Consider the following 20,665-nt stretch of genomic DNA (forward strand, 5'->3'; position numbering starts at 1 on the left):
CAGTCCACTGCGGGACATCATAATTAGACAGGGTTGGCTAGTTTTTGACAATTGAAGGTTTTATTTACAGTGCCGAAGACGATGGCGCGTCACAAACGATGAAATTAACAAGAGAAATGAAATTTTCTATCACTGATGAAGAAAAAAATTTGACAATGTTTAGTTGGTCCCCGTAATCAGCAAAAATTCGAGAGATCTTTCGATTCTATTACAGAGAGCGGAATATGAAGTCTGAATTGAATATGAATCTTACAAAATGCAGCAGGGTTGCACACGAGAGTCAAAAATCCTTACCACTGAATCCAGTTCAGTATACGCAAGTACTTCATCAAACATGTAAAACAAATGGTGCTTTTATACACTACAGACTGGCGGTACGCAGAAATAGATTGGGGTTGAATTAATTATGAAAACGTCGAATAGGACAATGTCTTTGTGAATAATTTGTAGTGAAAATCAACAGGGCAAAGAAAAATAACACATTTTGGAAAAGGGAAAATTAAGCTCTTTTTAAAATCATCCTTGGAAAAAAGCACCTTTAAGGGCTTTTAAAAAACGAAAATAAGCACCTTTAAAAAACGCTACGCACCCTGTTATTAAAGATAGAAAATATATTTTTCTTTCTTTATTACCCAGAGAGAATGTCTGGAATTTTCTTATTTATTCAGTAACTAAATAATATTTTTTTCATTTCATTCAATAAAATGTGTTCCCTTCATCTCAATTAGCGAATTTTAAATTTTAACAACGACATAAGAATTTTTAAAACTTGAATTTTAAAACACTTTGGAAAAAGTTTTAACTAAGTTCAATTAAACATAAAACATATTTAAATGAATAAAATGAAACAAAATTATTCAAAAATATTAATTAGATACAGTATAAATAAGAAACTTCCATACACATATTTCTCCATAGATTAGCACGGATGAAGTAAAATTCTTTCTTAGTTTCAAGGGGACTCACTTGAGAATGTTTTAATAAATGAGAATGTTTTAATATTATGATCAGATTTTCTTAGAGAATCAATGAGAGTGTATACAGTTTATTTGCAATTTATAATATATTCAATTATGCAAAAAATTATTCATTGTATCATGATTAATAATTTTAATAAATCAAAACAATCAGTTAATAAAATTGTTTATTTTTGAAATACAGGCTTGTTTTGTTGAACACATGAAGTCAAGCACAGTAGAATAGATAATATACTTACCTTTATCCTTTCAGTTACCACAAGATGAAGAAAAAAAACATTGATAAAAAAATATATACTGAATAAGTTAGCCAATTTAAAAAATATTTCATTCAATAGTAATCCAAAGACGTTTTAAATAGACTACTCTATGGTTCTAAATGGAAATTCTAAGTATTTTTTTAAATACATAGAGAAATTTCTGTTCTAAGTAGATTTTTTGCATAAAAAACTTCTTAAATCTGAAAAAAATTGAGGATAAAAAAAGTTTTTGAAAACTCTTTCACAAGTTTTTCAGAAAAACCTTAAATTTTGCTGGTTTAACAAGTCAGACATGTGATTGCCTGAATAAGGAATTACTTGAATTTTTTTCTCTCAATGTTCTCAATAATTCTTCGTTTTGTACATAGAAGAAATTTTTAAAAAAAACATTCATTTTTATGCACAAACAATTATTAAATTATGTAACAAACAAAATTTAAAGGGAAAGAATTTTTTTTTAGTCTAATAGGTTTTTTTCCCTCATCAACAAATAAAATACATATATATATAATTAAAAAAGTTATATATTCCTCCTTTTTCGCACTTTAGTAGTCCTCGCATCAAAAATAATTGAAAAAAGATTGAAGATAAACCCACGCATATTTACGAAGGAATCACACGAATTAGATGCGTTGAAAAGGGTTAATTGCTGTAAAATACTAATGCATTAAAAATATCGAGATTTTAAAATATATGCAAAAATTAGTAGTGATAACTGCTTGAAAACACGATAAAATTATAGCGTCAAATAGTGAATAATCAGGTGCGCGATTTGAATTTCTCGCATCATAATATCAGGATTTAAAAAAAAAAAGAAGAAAAAAAAAGATTGAGAAGCTGCGTGGATTTATTGCAAATCGTATGCTAAAAGTATTTACTTAGATATACGATTCGAATTTTTCATTTCTTAAGAATATTGGATGAAAATATAGGGATTTAAAAAACCGCGTGGATATAAGTAGCAACTGTTAAAAAATTACATCGGAAAAACATTGATATCGTCGCGTCAAAAAGTGACCAACAAATGAAAGAATTTCGTGCCTCGTTATAATAATGTATAAAAAATCTAGGGATATATATGTATATAAAAAAGAAAATGTTCGTAGCAATAGCAGGCGATAAAACGATCGAAACACCGCACAGAATCACAACGGTACCGACAGAAGCGAGCGCATTAAAAAGTGATGATTTCAATGAGCAATTCAAATTTTGCATTTTATAATATCCGTACTCCAAAAACTATAAGAAAATCAATTGCATTTAAAAAAAGATATTGAAACATGGATTAACTATGGTATTGAACGCGTTGTAAAGTAATTACTGAAATGCACGATTCGAAAATTCCATGTCGCAATATCATACAAAAAATTTATTCAGTCTAATAGTAATCACATAATTAAAAAACGAAGCAAATATATCACATTGATAAAATAATTATTCTTTAACAAAACAAAATTGCAACTCGTTAAAACATAAGTTCATAAAAAGAAAGAGAAAAAAAAATTTTTTCAGCAAACCCTTTTTAAAATGTTTTTAATTTTTAATTCGATTTCGTAATTATCGTTTTAGATTAAAATTTTATACTTTTGTGATTGCCTTAGTATTTTTATTATTAAGGAATTCTTTTTTCTCTAAGTTTATCGGAAGTTGCGTTTTTCAGTAAGAAAAAGTTGCATAAAAAAAAGTTGTGAATGAGAACGTAAGAAGAAAAAAACAGACGGTACTGGTAAGAACAGGACAAAAGTTTTGTTAATAAGATTTTGCGTAAGTAATAACATAATTTGGAATAGCGAAACTCACAGAAAATTTATTGATTTGAGGATGTCCGCGAATCAATGCTCTCTAGATTCGCTGAATTCCATGAATCAGCTGGAGGAATCGCATGCCCGCAAGTGCTGGATAAAGACAGCAGACTCCACAGTTAAAAGTTTTAAACATTTCTAAAAGAAATGTTACAGCTCCATATAAGAAAAGAAAAAAGGACAATTTTTATATTTCTCTCTATTCTATTTCAGTACTGATGATGACACTTTGGAGTTTAACAAAAAGTAAAATTAAATATAGTTTTAGTCTATCCATTAGTATTATTATAAATTACTTCTATTCACGGAAATTTTATTATTTAACTACTTATGTTCCTTACTTCAACAATCTTACAAGATTACTTAGTTTGAACACTGTTTTTTCTGAGTTTTAAAACTTAAATCATTGTTTCATCTTAATGTAACATAAAGAACTAAAAAAAATTCATTTCCAAGCAAATCTGAATTTGCCTTTTATTTCAGCAGCAGCTGGAAAGCACTTGTTTAGACATCGGAAATATAAGTTTTGTCAGAAAAATTTATGCAGATATTTGAATTTGCTTTTATACACACCAACCTTTACAAAACAAAAAGTAAATCTGAACATAACCATAAAAATAGCAACCTCTGAAAAATCAAACACCCCCTCCAGCATCGAATAAATCACCTTTAAGCATTTTCTTTCTGAAAGTGATAAATTTCTATTATTTGTTGTTATCCACTAAATAGTTTATTTCAGTGTACTTGATGTTTGGTATTTTATATTAAACAAGCTTACATATTCAAACCATTTCTTTGAGAGTAGTTTCAATTGTTGAATTTTGATTTTATTAATAATTTCAAAATATCATGCTGCTTCTCTTATTTTCATTACGGATGTAAAAATCAAAACATAGTGATTAAGGTAAGATTTAATTATAAAGACATTTAAAGAAGAAAAAAAAACTTGTTAATTAAACTAACATTCTAGAAAAGATAAACAGCTCTTTAAGTCACTCTACTGATTAAAAACTTATTAACTTTCACTTAAATTAATAAAGAACAAAAATGGATAATCCCATAAAAATATATAATATTTAAGTATGTATATATTTAACGTAGTTAAAATTCTTTTTTTTACAATTAGCTTAAGTTGCAAACTCATTTTCGTCCACGATTTTAGTCTTATGATACAAATTAGTTTTATCAAGTTAAAATTTGACATAAGAATATCAGTTAATGCCTGCTACTGGAAAAAAATGATCAGTCAAAAGGAAAAAAATTATCAATTGAAATTAAGAAATTGAACAATAAATCATTACTATGTGTATATAACAGAAAAATGCACTGTTATTCGAGATATTGTAAATGTTTTTTAAGAAGATTTTAAAAAAATTCTAAACTTAAAAAGGAAAAAAAATAAGTAACAATTTAGTAATTGATGTTCAAGCTATTGCATACAGAAATGAACAATTACTAAAGTTCTAAAAAAATTATTAATTTTATAGAAGGAAAAGATTAGAAAAATAATGGCACAGTTAAGAAAGTCAGAACTAAGCCACACATTAAAAAGGAAAATGAAGATATTTAAAATTATAGATAACTTCCAAGCCAGAGAATTATTTTTAAGTAACTGATAGGTTCTAGAAATTTTAAATAATCTATTAGTAGTCAGATCAAATTATGGAGAGAAAAAAACTAAATACTGGAATCCTTTCCATTTGAGTGATCCTGTCCAAGAATCCAGTTTGTTTGATTCCCTGCATTTGATCCTTACATATTTAGCAGTCTTTGCTGTGCTTCGATGTGGAAACCTTGGGTAGACAAAGATAGATTTAGATACCACAGAATTCACTAAATGTATGAAGATGCTACTATAAAAAGTTTAAACTAAGGAAAATAAAAATTCTTAGCATAGATTTTATTTGGAAGAAAAAATCAGATATTTAACTGCCAACTCATTTAACTGAAGTATTTTTAACAAGGAAAAAAAAATCTAGCCACTAAATTCCAATAAATTTTATTTATAAAATATTGGAGCCTACAGTATTAGTATTTCGTTGAAATCAAGAAAAAGGGACAGAAAGATTAACTACCCAGGGAACTTAATAAATATCACTTAAACCTTATGTATAGAGTTTTTACCACAAAGATAAAAATAAGTTAAAAAAAAAAAAATTTTATAATAAACAAAAAAATCTAAGATAAAGCCTCAATGTTAGGTGATTATAAAAAATAAATTTATTTCCCTGATAAACAAAAATATGACTTGCAAATTGCACATTAATATTAATGACTTGCACATTAATATTAATTAACAGGGGTCTGTCCAGGCCAAATTTACTACCGTTTAGCAGTACTTTCACAAATTTAACTTTAGGAAAAACGGTAGTTTACACAATACTTTTTTTTTAAATTTTATTTTTGCATCCCACAAGAAATGATAAATCCATATTTTTGTGTTGATTATTTTAATATAATTTTGCACAAATTATGTCTAAATTTTCACAAACCAAGTACCTCTCAGAAAAACCTAGACAGACCCCTGAATAATATTTAAATAAAACAAAGTTTTGTAATAGCTCCACAAGCCAAAATAAAATTTTTATGTAAAATTATATAATTTAAGAAAAAGAAAAAAAACTGAAAAAGTATCAAGTATATTTAGATATATAAATTCAATAGAAACTGATGAATTGGCAGGTGATAAATTTTTTACATCACTTAATATTTTATGATTTTTTTTTTTTTTTAAACTTTAAATTATTTTATACAGCATGCAAGTTGTGATTTTGAAGTTAGGGTTAATTGTGTTTAGCCATACCTAAATTATGTATCCACTCCAGAGTTAAGTTATGTGTCCTCCTTATCCTGAGACCAGAATTAGGTATCCTATCTTGAACATTAAATTTATATCCTCCCATGGGCACTTTTAGCGAATCCAGGACTTGATCCAGAATTCTGATCCAAAAACTATTAAGCATTAATTGTTTTCCTATGCACTTCAAATTTTTTTTAATTAAGTCCAAGCAAGGCCACAGTGTAATAAAAGCACACAAAACTTTGGAACGATGATCCAAGTTTAATGAGTGCAAAGGGCACTTTATCCAAATTGAAAATCCATTATCTGCTTCCAAAATTATGAATTCACATTCAAGCACAATGCTGAATAATTTAAGCACACTATGTTTTTTTCTTGCCATGACAATCTTATCCTTTTAAATGCAGATAATATCCTGAGAATCCTTAACGGGACATCAACTATGTTTCAAGTGCCTTATCCAATAGAAATTGGATAAGGCAGCATACAATATTTTGAGATTCCTTGCTAGCTCATTCCTTTAAAAAGTAAAAATTTCCTGCATCATGTAAACAAACATCTTAATAATTGCAAGTTCCAAATTTAACGGTTTGTTTTCAAACATGATACCTAATAGACTTTTTTAAAAATTCCTGATGGGATTCCTGGCTTTATGAATGCAATTTCCTTTAAGCGCAGAATTATCCTATGAATCCTCGCAAGGGCGGCTTTCCTTTGAATATCAAGGTTTCCGGCAATTTAATTCTTAGCCTAAATTTGCAGAATGAAATGCCTTCCTTTCCATCCTGCTTGAAATATTAGGATTCCTTTAAAAATTTTGAGCTCCTTAATGCTCCTCTCCATAATTTATTTGATTTTCCTCTCCATGTTTTGCAAAAAATCTGAGAATAAGTGAAATTTGTATTAGTTTATTTTCAAATGAATAATGAATTGAATACATATTACAACATAACGTCAACAAAAAAAATCAGTACACAAGAAAAAATTTAAAACTATATTAATATATTAACTATTATTGATTAAATTAAGGTATCTGACAAGGTTAAAACTGAGTTATTTCTCCAAAAACAATAAATTCCATACATATATTTATTTTGTATGCTGATCTAATATTTAAAAACATTTACAGCAGCAAAGCAAACATTTTGTTTTACATAAATTTAAATTCACAATAAACATTAATACTTATTTAAGGTATTGTAGAGTTTAATTGCTAAAACTGCCATGTTTGCTTAATACTAAGTGTAAGGTTTAGGTTCTAGAACAAAACTTTGGTATAAATCATAAAGAACCCAATTTTTAAATGCTGTTAATGTCTCACTTATGGAAATTTTTGATTTAAAATATTTTGTTTAAGTGAGGCTGTGCTAGACCACAATTTGTGAGTGAGATTTGTTATTTACCTTTCCATTAATACTTTTGAAAATAATTTATATATTATATGCTTGATTACAAGTATATATCATCAGGGGTCTGTTTAGAAAAAAATTTGGGTCCGTTAACGGACCCTTCACAAAATATCTTTTCATAAAAACGGACCCTTCACAAAATACCTTTTCATAAAAACGGACCCTTCACAAAATATTTTAACTTAAAAACGGACCCTTCACAAAATGAATTTTCTTTTAATCGGACCCTTCACAAATTTGTTCATCTTCCTTATTGTTTCGTTTATCGAATAAACCCTTCCCAGGAAGAAAGACAGATGTAAACAAACTAAATTTTGTCTTCCGCAGACGCTTCTTCCTTTATTCGTCCGAAAAGAATATTCTGCGTTCAGCAGTATAGGCTAAATATCAAATATTTATATGTCGCATCGCTAATTTAGTGGTAGCAATTGTTATTTTTTAAAATTTAATTTTCTTAATTATAATTTTACAGTGTTGAGCATAATCTTGTATGCCTTTACAATTTAAAAACTTCTTGAATAAGTTTTTTTTTTTGCAATAACGGACCCTATTTGCACAAATTCACAAAAGCGGACCCTGGTTGAAAGAATGTGACTTAACGTTTATTTTATATTCATAAATTACGAGTAATTTTTTCACAATTTTACAAAAACGGACCTTTCACAAATTGTCTGGACAGACCCCTGATCATGGGATTTAACATGTTAAAATCTGTGCAGATATAGCTGCCAATACAAAAGAAAAAACCCCACAACTTTGTCTACATGCCCTTCCCCAATAAAAATGTAACAGAATGAAATAGATTATCCATATTTAGCAAGCAACAAGTTCCAGACTACTAAGGATTACCTATACAGGCATCATTATTGCTAATATGATTGAAATACCAGTCTCAATTTAGGGCTTTTTAATGAAATGAATTATATCTTTTCTTAAGACTAATACTTCTAAATTTGGTGTTGCTGTTCTTAAATCTATTTTTTTTTTTAAATTTACAAAACTATTATATTAATTATACATTTAGGATTAACTTAATTGCTTACTTTAGCTGATATTTCAAGAACATTAATAAATTGTTTCTTGTTTTAAAAAAAAAAAAAAGTAAAATCTATATTATAAATAGGTGGAAACAAAGATTTATATCATAACCTCGTCAAATACCATTTCTTCAAATAATCATAAAACTAAAATATTGTAAGATAAATTAAAAATTTATTTAAAACAAATTAAATAAACTGAAGTAACTTAAAGACCATGAATTGTCACCAGGAATAATAGTATAACCAGAAACTAGCTTTGTGAAAATAACTACATTTCTTACAAGCTTAACAGCTAATAAAAACAATGTACATCTCTTAAAATAATCTTTTTTTAAAAAATTAACCAAGTCGAGCACAGCAGCTTATTTTTTAGGTAGTGAAACTGTACAATTGAGCAAAATTGATGAAATTAGTACATATAATTTAAAAAAAAAAAAAAAACTTAAAATTAACCTAAAATAAATTATGGCAACATCGTAAGCACTTTTTTACAGATTTGGAAAGCTGTTACATCCTACACAAAAATGCTGAATTCAGCCTAGTATACTATAAAATGTTACTTGACAAAGTGATACAGATCAATGAAATACATTTCAATCAGACATATGTGAATTTTACAATGATTTTTTTTTATAAAGAAAATTCTTTTAAAATGTCCATATAACGAAACATAATCTGTAATGAATATAAAAAAATTTAAACAGAAAATAGTATCTAATGCAGATACCAGTTTTGGGTATGAGTCCACAGTCTCGATAAATGTCTATGAGTTGGATCGTGAGCGAGAACGAGATCTTGAACGATTGGCTGGAGAGTATGTCGGTGAACCTCTTGTACGTCGAGGCGAATAACTGCGGCTTCTTGATCGACTTTCATAATCTTGCTTTACTCTAATATAAGCAACTTCCCCCTAAAATTTATAAAGGAATAACTAACTTAGTAAGCATAGCACAACGTTCATTAAATAGCAAAAATAGAAGTTTTTCTTATACTGTTAAATATAAAAATTAAGTATGATAAAAAAGTGTATTTAATTTATTGCAGCAATGAAGAAAACTAGAGAGAAAGTGACATCTAGCTATATCTATATATATTTACCTAAAGCTATAAATTACGTAAATATATTGTGGGAAAAAATTGTCTTCCAATAAGAGCCTTACAAACAAAAAAGTAACGCAACTTGACAGTTAATTTTAAAACACAATAAAAGTCATGATTAAAGTAATTATTACTACAGTATTAAATTAACTATTACTTTTCAACTTTTTATATGTTATGAAAATCATGGGGTCGAATTATACACTGGTGAGAAAGTTGAACATTCGTTGATCCTGAAATATGAAAAGAAATAGTTATGAATAAATAGTAATTTAAAATTTTATTAGCCGAGACTACTTTCAAAATTGACCCAACGTGAGCCTTATTAATACGGTTTCGGACAGGAGATTTATTTCCATTCCTAACAGAAAATAATTGCTCTCACTGATAAGTACTTAAATAAAATAATTCTATCATACTAAATAATTTCATATGCGAATTTTCGAGTATTTTCAAACCTTGCTGTAAATATTCGTAAAATTCAGGCACACCCACTTCAATGAATTTTGCCTTCAAATTTGAGTCGTACTGAATCTCAATCACTTCCATTTGAATATACCTGGGTACTGAGTCTATATTGAGAAAATCGAAATAAACAAACAAAATTTACCTTCCAAAGAATTAAAATCTTTAAACCTTGTTTCAAAATCTGTTCTAAGATTTGAAATTTTTTCTGCTTATTTTTGTTACAATGCAGTATCATCTAAACTAGATTTGCTCTTGTTGCATGTTGGGAAGTGCGCTAAATCTTCATTTTTCAGTTGCCTTTCCCAAAGAAATAGTTTACATTTGAATACTTTAATTATGTCAAACATGTTTGTAATGAACTGATCCTTACCTTGTAACAATAAATGTAAATCGGATAAGTGTTGGGTTATATCAACCATAAAAGATAAATCTTGCAACAATATTTAATCGGAGAACAAGCTCGTATCTTGATTTTTAGGATGTTTCTAATTCACATTTCCAAAATATTTTTATTTTGCTTCAGATATATCGACTGGGCCACAAAAATATACATCTCGGGCTGCGAGTTTGACACCCCTGATCTAGAGTATTAAAATATTTTTTATAAAAAAAAATCTGTGACTTGGAGAAATTTTTTTCCCTTTTTTCTTTTTTTAAATCAAGATGTGCTAGCAGAAAGTTTTTCATGATATCTAAGACTGCATATGAAGCTCTTAGAAGAAACACGAAAATTTCAAATTTTCCGTTTTTATTATAGCTTTTTCACTTTCCAGCAACCATTCATAAGATTAAATATTTTTCTGGAAAGGAGTTTTTAGTTTAGAAACTTTTGATGAGTTGCAACTTCGGAATAAGAAATAGGTGGTATAGGTGGTCGACCTATACACAGATATATATGGCACTTGAAATTTTAACGATCTGAAATCCCAGGCTGTTTTATAAGCATATCAATCAACAAAAGATCTTTCATATAAGACCAATATTTATTATGAAATCTAAGAATAGCATTACATTAAACTGGTAATATTTTCTTGTATATATAAAAAAAGATTTCATTAACCTTTTGGGATGAGTTAGCCTTTACTGAGCTACAATATATTCATCACAATTCTTATTTGAATCTTTATTTAAGATTCTGGAATTCTTTCTATCATCTTAAGTAATTAAATGACTACAAGGGTGCCAAAATTTATTTTAAGTGTTACACCTTAATTGGCGGTACTTCATACTGAATCTTTTTATTTCCCTGTTCAATAATTACGAGATAATTACCTCATGAGAGCGGAATCTAGAATCATCTAGCTTCTTAACAGCATATTTCATATCTTCATATCTTAAAAATTCAACAACTCCTGTTCCATCCTTATGAACATCAGCATAGCAAACATCACCTGCTTCACGCATGTGATCTTTTAAATCTTGCCAACTGCCAGTTGAAGGTAAACCTAATTAGAGAAACAATTCAGGTAAATATATTTATTACAATTTAATGTTAATTACAAGGTTCAATCCAAATCAAGATAAAAAAAAAATTATGATTTACCAACTAAATATCCACATTAAAGAATGTCTATAACAAAGCATACTAAATAAAAACCAATCATAATAACTAAGTCATGCATCTTTCGTTTTCAGATAAATTACTAAACTTTTTCATACGATATTAGCAAATTGGAATCTAACATCAGATTTCTTTTACATCCTAAAGTATTGGCAATATATGCTTTAAAATAAGACAAAAGACTTGACAGGCCAAAATCATTCAATATAGTTTTCAAATTTGAATATTAAACTTCTTCTTACACTGAATTAAACTAATCATACCAAGACATTTTCTTAGTAATAGTAAGGATCAATTATCATATAGTTAAAGCTGCATAATTATAAGAAAGAAAAAAAAGAAATTGTCTTCTATATTTTAACGAATAAAACTTAGACTTGGTTAAGTGATCAAGTTTAAGCGAAAAGAATATTAAGTATTAGGCAGAAATTTAAAGAGAATGATAGCATACTGTACAGTATATTATGACGGAAGCAGTGATTTGGCTTAACTCAGGAAACTACAGATTCTATTAATAATTAAACTTAAAAGTAGAAAATTTTTATGAGGAAATTCAATATTTTTTCATGTGGTTCCATTCGAACTAAAGTTATTTATATAAGTAATAAAAATTTTAAACCCCATTAGATTTAAATCAGCAAACCCTGCATATACCTGTAACAATCACTCGATGTTGAGAACGTCTTGCAGGAGGTCCACGCCCTCTTCCTCGAGGAGCGCCTCCTCCACCTCCCATTCCCCGTCCAGGGCCATTTCCTCTAGGAAATTCAACTCTTAATCTGTATCCATCGTAATCATATCCATCTCTAGCCTGAACTGCATCTTCTGCATCTCTGAAATAATGAAACCATTACTTTTAAAAAAATTCCATCACTGCATATTTATTCAGTGTCATTTGGTTTAGTTATGTTTGGTTAGTTGTCATTTAGTTTATAGGTAAGTATATGAGTGAGAATAATTTATATAATAAAAAATACCTAAATTTTCAATTACTACCCAATGAATACGTTGATAACTAGTAAAACAAAAGTAAATTCTGCAAAAAAAAAGGAAAAATAAAAAAATATATAAGCATTCAAGAATTGTTTATCTAACGACAAAAAAATCAGAGCATGTATAAAGCAAACTTAGAATATCAAATATCCACTGATTCCACTTACCCACTATAGCCCATGGACACGAAAACAACAACAACAACCCACTATAGCGCATTATATATACAAAAACCTTAGAGGGGACACAAAAAATAAGTTATGTGTTCGCTATACTTGTTACCTGGACACAATTCATCACCACGAAGAAAAACAGTGTACCAACAAATTTTAGTTCAAAATAGGGACTTCTAAGAAAAATCTTACGATAAATATACATATATCAGTATCACTGTTAGATTATATTCTCTTCTTTTGCAATTGATAGCTGAAGGAGAAAATTAGAATAGTACCCGAGTGTCAAATTACATTGTTGTTTTTCCTTAACACAGGTGTTTGGTCTGCTCTAATTAAAAGCCATGAAAAATCAAAGATTAACTATTTCATTGTATCACATTAATCAATGAATAAAGAGGTAGAGAAATAATTTTAAACAGGAACCAGATTTTGGGAAGAGTGGACTCAAATCCTGGGTGTTGTCATTTAATTTATAGGTATGTATATGAGTGAGAGTAATTTATATAATAAAAAATACCTAAATTTTCAATTACTACTCAATGAATATGTTGATAACTAGTAAAACAAAAGTAAATTCTGCAAAAGCTGTAATTTCTAGGAAAAACTTGCTTGGCATGCTAAAAACAAAATGTTTAAAGAATAGAACATATTAACCCTAAAATGGGAGTAGTAAAGTTAAATGAAGACATTTAGCTTTCATAAGTTGAAAATAATTCAGTTTTCATAATCACTAAAAAAAACTAATTTTATAAACAATTTCAAAAGGTTAATCTAGCAACATCAGGGGTGATGGTGAGTCCAACTCAAAAATCCTGAAAATTTCTTGAGTAAAGTCATTAACGACGCATTTCAAAAAGATTGAAGTCTTTATAAATTTAAGTCATTAATATTTTCAAAACATGAAATTCTAGATAAATTAAATGATAATTATAAAAATCAGCATAATTTAAATGAATAATTATAAGTTTACTTCTATCTCTAATCACATTTATTATTCTACCAGAAAAAATATGCAAGAATTTTTATACACAACGTGACGATTTCTTGAAACTTCTATACCTTCGATTTCTGGATCACGGCTAGCGGAAATTCCGGGATTTTTTCCAGAGAGCAATCATCTCTGCAACATCCACAGAGCTTGCAACAATATATATTTTATAAATTTATTCAAAGTTAAATATTTGATCAAATTCCAATGATGTACCAGATATTCAAAAGAAATATCACCAAATTCTCAATTGAATAACAAAGGTCCACACATTGTTGATTCAACAGCACATGTTTGCAAACCTCTATTAAATAAAACAATATTGGTATAACAAGTTTTTTTAATGTATGGCTTATACAGATTCTTGTACCACATATACTTTGGTTACATAAAGGCACTATTCAGTTTCTGGGGTTATAAATATATTGTTTAACTCTTATTGGGGGATATTTCCGTATCTTGATCTCGCCAACTACAATCGCCAAGGTGCCGAATGGATTTCCAATATTACTTTTTTTTAAAAAGACGCGTAAATGTTAGCCTGGGGGTGGCTACGAGCTATACCTTTCGAGTTGGTCTCTTTCTGTGTTCTTTTCATTTCTTCAGATTCTCGCAGGCAGCTACCCGGAAGTTGCCAAGACTTGGCGATTATTCTGCCACAGATCTTGATACGAAATCTCCCCTATTACTGACAAATTAATACCTCTGGGTCACTGATCCAGGAGTTTCCTCGTCTTACGGACTGGTTCAAAATTACAAGGCTATGGCGTTGAACATTAGCAGTCATAAAGGTACTTACGTATTAACGCAACCAGCCAAAAATCGCCAAATTTGATGACCCTACTTGCGGCAACCCTACGTGTTATACGTGGTTTTCCGTAAAGAAACAAAATAATAAGTAATTTTGTTTTAATAATAATTTTTTTTAATAATAATAATTTGTTTTAATAATAATAATTTTGTTTTAAATAATTTTAAAACAAAATAATATAAAAAACTGTATTAAAAATTATCTGCAATTAATAAATGTACATTTTCTTTCTATTCATATTTTCTTACTCAAACTTACAAATCGCGCCAACCTGGTTGCGATAATACGTAAGTACCGTCGTAAACCCAAAAATTGGGTAGGCTGTTCAACTACGGATATATATTAAAATAGATGTCTTAAATACATACAATTGTTTTGATAAAACATTATCAAAACCAGCCATAACATTATTTTAAACAATTGTTTTGATAAAACAATGTTGAGATCTAAACTTAAAAACCAAACACATTACAATGCGGGATTAATAAATGCTTTTGCTTATGGAGAAAAAACTTGGAGTCTTATGATAGATAAGTATACAAAAATTAATTAGCAATAGACCTGAATAATAAAGTATATTCAATAAACGTGAAAAAAATGGCTATTAACATTAAAATTTGCTTAAATATTAATAAGAATTAGCAGTCAGGTATTAATATAGAACAAATCATAAATATCAGGACTTAACAGGGAAACATTAAACTGTATGCATTTACATTTCCTGAGATAAGATATTGCACTAATTAATTATACATTAAATTGCGCATTATATTATAGAGAACAATAAAAACAAATTTGATATACACTAAAAGAAATCTAGGAATATTGGTCAAAAAGCTTTTGACTAACCTAGGATCTTCAAATTCTACAAATGCAAAAGGAGGCCCGCGTCTATTTTTCAGATCAATAAATGTTATTTTTCCAAATTTATAAAACAAATCTTCGATGTCTTTAGTACGTATGTCAGGAGGCAAATTACCAACGTAAATTCTGCAATCGTTATTTCTATAAGACATAATGAAATTATTAAATTATAATAGGTAGTTGATTCTTATTTATATCAAACGATATTGATATGAAAATGGCAATTATTATCGGGAAACCGATCCAGTGATTATTTTAATCTCGGTCGAAGTTAAGCACTTCTTATAAACATTTTATTGCGCATGATTATTTTTCACAATCGCAGCGCTCGAATTCGCCATCTGGGGAAAAGTACGATTCCATGTCTAAACCCACCAACAAAATGGGCTACAAGTGGCGTCGAGCAGAACTCTCTTAGTATGGAATACTTCACTAGCTTTCATATAAAAATATTTCTTTTTATTTATAATATAAATTTAAAAATATATTTTTTTAAATTTTCATGAAGCTTTAAGAACAATGTTTAATGCAATTTTGAGTTCCATATAGTTTCCCAACTAGAAAATATTTTATCTCTTTGAAAATCAAGACAAAACTAACGTACTTCCTTCCTGTATGGTTATCCACATACTAATGTTAAATGCATGAAAAGTGTTACCATAGGTAGAGCACCTCAGTACCCAATGGATGGTTGACATTGTAAAGCTAAGAGCATATGATGCTAGTGATTAAAATTTGTCGTAAGACTTCCAGGTTACAACTTCCGATTGATTTTTATGCGTCATTCAATATTAGTACACTTATATATAAGTGTGAGGTATAGTGTTCGAAATATCACGTGCCCTTTCAAGTTAACTTTCAACGAAACGAATAATAAATGAGTTCGGAATACCCCGCACGCATGCTATGATGTTGCTCCAAAAATAACAAACGGCGATATTTTACATAATTATTGCCGATCGCAACACTCGAATACGCCATCTGAGGAGAGACCGGTTTCATGCCTTTCTCCCTTCCCTCTCCTCCTCTTTCAGTTGTATAGGAATGTACTACTATATTTTCCCTTTTCTTAATATTTTTCCTTTTTATTTAATAATAAATAAAAAGATTTCCATGATGCTTTTCTTTAGGACTATGTTAAGTGTAGTTTTCAGTTCCATAGTTCTCCAACTTAAAAGATTTTAATCTATATGAAAATGAAGAGAGAAACTATCGTACTTCCATCCTCTATGACTCTCCACATGCTAATGGGGAAAGCATGCGAAGCGTTGCCATAGGTAGAGAGTTCTGCTCTGCGCTACCTGCAGCCCTTTTCGATCGCCAATAGCCAAATAAGGGATGGCACTCGATTTTTTTGTTGTTGTTGTTAATTTACGTCGCACTAGAGCTGCACAATGGGCTATTGGCGATGGTCTGGGAAACATCCCGGAGGATGATCCGAAGACATGCCATCACAATTTTGATCCTCTGCGGAGGGGATGGCACCCCCGCTTCGGTAGCCCGACGACCTGCGCGTGAAGTCGAGCACTTTACGGTAGCACAGTTTAGCGAGGACCAATACCGCACACCCTCGGTCCCTACGCAGACTGGTCCAAGTGGTCACCCACCCGCACACTGACCGTAGCCAGTGATGCTTGACTTCGGTGATCTGCTGGGAACCGTGTCTTAACGATCAGTCCACAACGGGACGGATGGCACTCGAAATTCGGCAAATCTTAAATTTTATTTAGGTTGTAATAATAATTTTCTTAAATTTACCATACGCTCATGAAGAATTTATAAATTACAGAAAACTCTTATGAATGCTAGCATTTCACATGAATTTAAACAAAAATTATTGCAGTAAAACTTTTTAGAATGTTAAGCCTGTTCATATATCGCCTTGTAAGCATAACATAAGCGGAGGGATACACCGGAAGTGTTCTATATTTCTTCCAGTTTTAGGAAGATTGTTACTGTATGCATTCAGTCAATCATCCGAAGCGGGGGTGCCATCCCCTCTGCAGAGGATCAAAATTGTGATGGCATGTCTTCGGATAATCCTCAGGGGTGTTTCCCAGACCGTCGCCAACAGCCCATCGTGCAGTTCTAGTGTGACGTAAATTAACTACAACAACAACTCATATAAGAATAAATATTAAATTTATATTTAAAAACTATTAAGCTTGTAAATTTCAATAACTTCCGGTTAATTATTGTTTTCGTTACATTAAATACCTTTGAGTAAATAACATGCTTTTCAAAAACATTTTTGCATAATATTTGTATTGGACTTTTTTTTCGCAAAATTTCTATGATTCCACTGCATCTAAATGCTGAAAAGCAATCTACTTATTACAAATGTAGCAAAACGTCGCTCTTCTCTTTGTGCTTCATAAAGTCATCTTATGGGCTCATAGTCAAAAAAATATTTTGATTGTCTAAAATCTAGCCCTGAAAAATTAAGTCCTGAACATTAAGTTTTGAAATTTCAACATTTGCATAGCTTTTTCACGAATATTTTACTTTGTACCAGGTAAAAATCTGACAATGAAATATCTTTAAAAACAATAAAAGCCACATAAATAAATAAACGAAAAGAGATAACGAAACGTGTAATAAACTACTTTCAAATTATTTAAAGCACATAAGGAAATATTTTAAGTACAACGAAATATTTTCCCAGAAACCAAAGAAAAAAATGAGAAGTAGACTCCGTACACGACGGGTTTTTTATAACATCACATTATAGTTTATTTATTTACAAGCAGGGATCCGTTTGCAATCTGCTTTGTTTTAGAATATGGGCATCATGATCTGCAAATAAGCCCTTAAAATATTCATCGAAAATGCTTCAAGAATTGTTTGGTCCAAATCATGCATCTTTTTATTTACATGTAAATTTTGATTGTACTTTGTGATTTATATATATAAATACAGGTATAGGACAAAATAATAGGAACAACTGTGAAAAAATGAAAATATTTTATTAATAAGGAGTTGGGCCACCTTTGGCCTGAATGACAGCTTGCATTCGACGTGGGATTGGCAAATAAAGATCTTGAACAAAGTTCATCGAAATTTGCTGCCATTCCTCTTGCAGGGCCGTCACGAGTTCAAAGAGTACGTGGAGGAGGAAACCGAGCACAGACTTTTATCTCTAAAAAACCCCACAAAGGCTCGATGATATTGAAATCAGGGGACTGAGGACATCACGTTAGATGTTCCACTTCATCATTATGCTCATTTAACCATGTTTGAACACAATGAGAAGTGTGAACAGGGGCGTTGTCATCTTGGAACACAGGACGTTCTCCCGGAAAGAGAGTATGAAGCATAGGGTGAAGATGATCTGCGAGAATGCTTCGGTAATGGTAACCTTTGACCACCCCCCTCAAGACAACGAGAGGTCCCAATCCACGGGCAGATATAGCTACCCACACCATCACAGAACCACCTCCACATTTCAAGGTTGGAACCAGGCAGTCAACATGAAATGCTTCTGCCGGCGTTCGCCACACGAACACGCGTCCGGTGGTCTGGAATAGTGTAAAAGAGGATTCATCAGACCAGATGACTTGTGTCCCATTGCAGTTGTGTCCATTTTAGGTGGTCTTGACACCACTGTAGTCTCTTCAAAACATTCCGAGCTGAAACTAATTGTTTTGGAATAGCTACTCTGCCATAAATGTTTGCAGCATGCAACTCCCTTTGAAGGGTTTTCATGGATACGGGGTACTGTAGATGAATACCCACCTTCGGACGTTAGCACCGGCAGTGTAGTCTTGAATTTTCGAGCGACTATCCTCTTCAACACCCGTCTATCACGGTCCGACAACTTCCTGCCGCTGTTGTGCTTCGCAGAAGACACCTTACCCAACTTTGTGTATGCTGACAGAGTCCTAGATACAGTGGTCCTTGAAACACCCACAAGGTTCGCTGTTCTGGACTCGCTCCAGTGAGGCGAGCTCCGATTATCATGCATCTTTTAAGGTCAGAGAGGTCGTACATAATCTCTCTTTGCTAGGAACAGATTTTTCTCATGCAACTCTCACTCTGCCAAATGCTAGACTGATACCTTTCCTTTCATCACCACTAGGTGGTACACTCTTGCGACACGTGCCCGCCGTTTATTAACCGGTCGAAGGACGACTCCATTCTTTCACAGGTGCTTCTATTATTTTGTCTTATACCTGTCTATTCAACACGAATTCATTAAAAAGAAATTTATATTGAAATACGGACATCATGTTTTCCAATAATACCATTTAATGCTTAGAAATATTTATACATTTTTTTTCAAAACTCAGAATTAGCCCAAATTACGCACAATTCCAGAGCTTATAAGACGCTGACGTAAGAGTAGACAATTTGGTAATTCTTTTTAGCAGTTTTCTGCAACGTGGAATTCATTTGAACTTGTTTCATACTAATATATGAACATCATATTCTCTATTAATACAGATATTTACAGCGCGTACTTACTAGAAATATTTACAGAAAAATATGAATATATGTAAATATTTATAGCGCAATTTTTAAAAAAATTCTTTAGTCCATGCAAATTTCAGAACATACAAAGCATTAATGTAAATGTGGACAATTTGGTAATTTCTTTTTTAAATTTTTTGTAACCCGAAATTCATTTCAAACTTGTTTCATAGATCGGGAAATATACATGAAACAAGTATATATAATTACCAAACTATGGAAGACATACTTTCAGAAAATGCCTATATATGTCAAGTAATATTTATAGCAAAAATTTAAAAAAAGACTCCGCAATTACAAATTCTATTTTTGAGCCCCTTTTCAATGGATTTTTGGACCAGTAAAACTAAGTACAGATAGCGCTAGTGCTTAAAATTCATCGTTAGTTTTACTTTCGGGTTACTTCTTCCTATTGTATTTTAAACCTCAGCATAAAAAAGCGCTCCATCCAATATTATTATACTTGTAGTGTTTAAAATATAGCACATTTTTTTCTCAATTTAAATTTCAACGAAATCAACAAACAATGAAGTTTGAAAGACTCCGCAAGCATGCTATATGTTTCAACATGATATCCGAAAATTAAAAACGGTGATTTTTTACACAAATATGGTCAAATAAGGGATAACGCTGAAAACATGGCAAGTCTAGCACTTTATGTTGTGATATTAATTTTCTTAAATTTTTTTTATGCCCACAACTACACTACTGGCCATTAAAATTGCTACACCAGGAAGGAATGCAAATAACAGAAGGATATTTATTGGGCACATACATTCTAATTGAAAGAACAAGTAAATAAATTTTCAGTATATTTGGATGTATAGATCCTGAGGAATCAGTACTCAGAGCAATCTCCTCTGGCAGCAATAAAAGCACTTATTCACCATCGAGTCGAACAGAGATTGGATAGCATGGACGGAAACGGCATTCCATGCAGATTCAACA

General features: G+C 30.4%; 1 protein-coding gene across 2 annotated transcripts; it reads right to left on the minus strand.

Moving 5' to 3' along the window:
- Positions 1-4,500: 4,500 nt before the first annotated feature.
- Positions 4,501-15,601, minus strand: SF2 (splicing factor 2). Of its 2 annotated transcripts, XR_011636721.2 has the most exons (6): positions 15,233-15,504; positions 12,070-12,248; positions 11,127-11,299; positions 9,016-9,198; positions 5,843-6,720; positions 4,501-4,832 (listed from the first exon to the last, which is right to left on the minus strand). XR_011636721.2 is itself a non-coding variant. In XM_016051014.4 (4 exons), exons 1-4 carry the CDS (start codon positions 15,397-15,399, stop codon positions 9,052-9,054), a joined length of 666 nt encoding a protein of 221 aa, XP_015906500.1. In that variant the 5' UTR covers positions 15,400-15,601; the 3' UTR covers positions 8,342-9,051. The 2 variants fall into 2 exon arrangements, 1 of the variants encoding a protein (XP_015906500.1); XM_016051014.4 differs by lacking the exons at positions 4,501-4,832; positions 5,843-6,720 and having other exon boundaries at positions 8,342-9,198; positions 15,233-15,601.
- Between the last annotated feature and the right edge of the window lie 5,064 nt (positions 15,602-20,665).

Source organism: Parasteatoda tepidariorum, chromosome 8 (assembly GCF_982258835.1).
Source record: "Parasteatoda tepidariorum strain Cologne lab strain chromosome 8, Ptep-v5.0, whole genome shotgun sequence".
NCBI classification, from domain to species: Eukaryota; Metazoa; Arthropoda; class Arachnida; order Araneae; family Theridiidae; genus Parasteatoda; species Parasteatoda tepidariorum.

Coding starts and splice junctions, on each gene's coding strand:
- SF2 (XM_016051014.4), bottom strand. CDS start 15,399: ATGTCTTATAGAAATAACGATTGCAGAATTTACGTTGGTAATTTGCCT. Junction 12,249..15,232: donor GTAGAATTTGAAGATCCTAG/GTTAGTCAAAAG, acceptor TCATTATTTCAG/AGATGCAGAAGATGCAGTTC. Junction 9,199..11,126: donor CTAGATTCCGCTCTCATGAG/GTAATTATCTCG, acceptor TATAAATTTTAG/GGGGAAGTTGCTTATATTAG.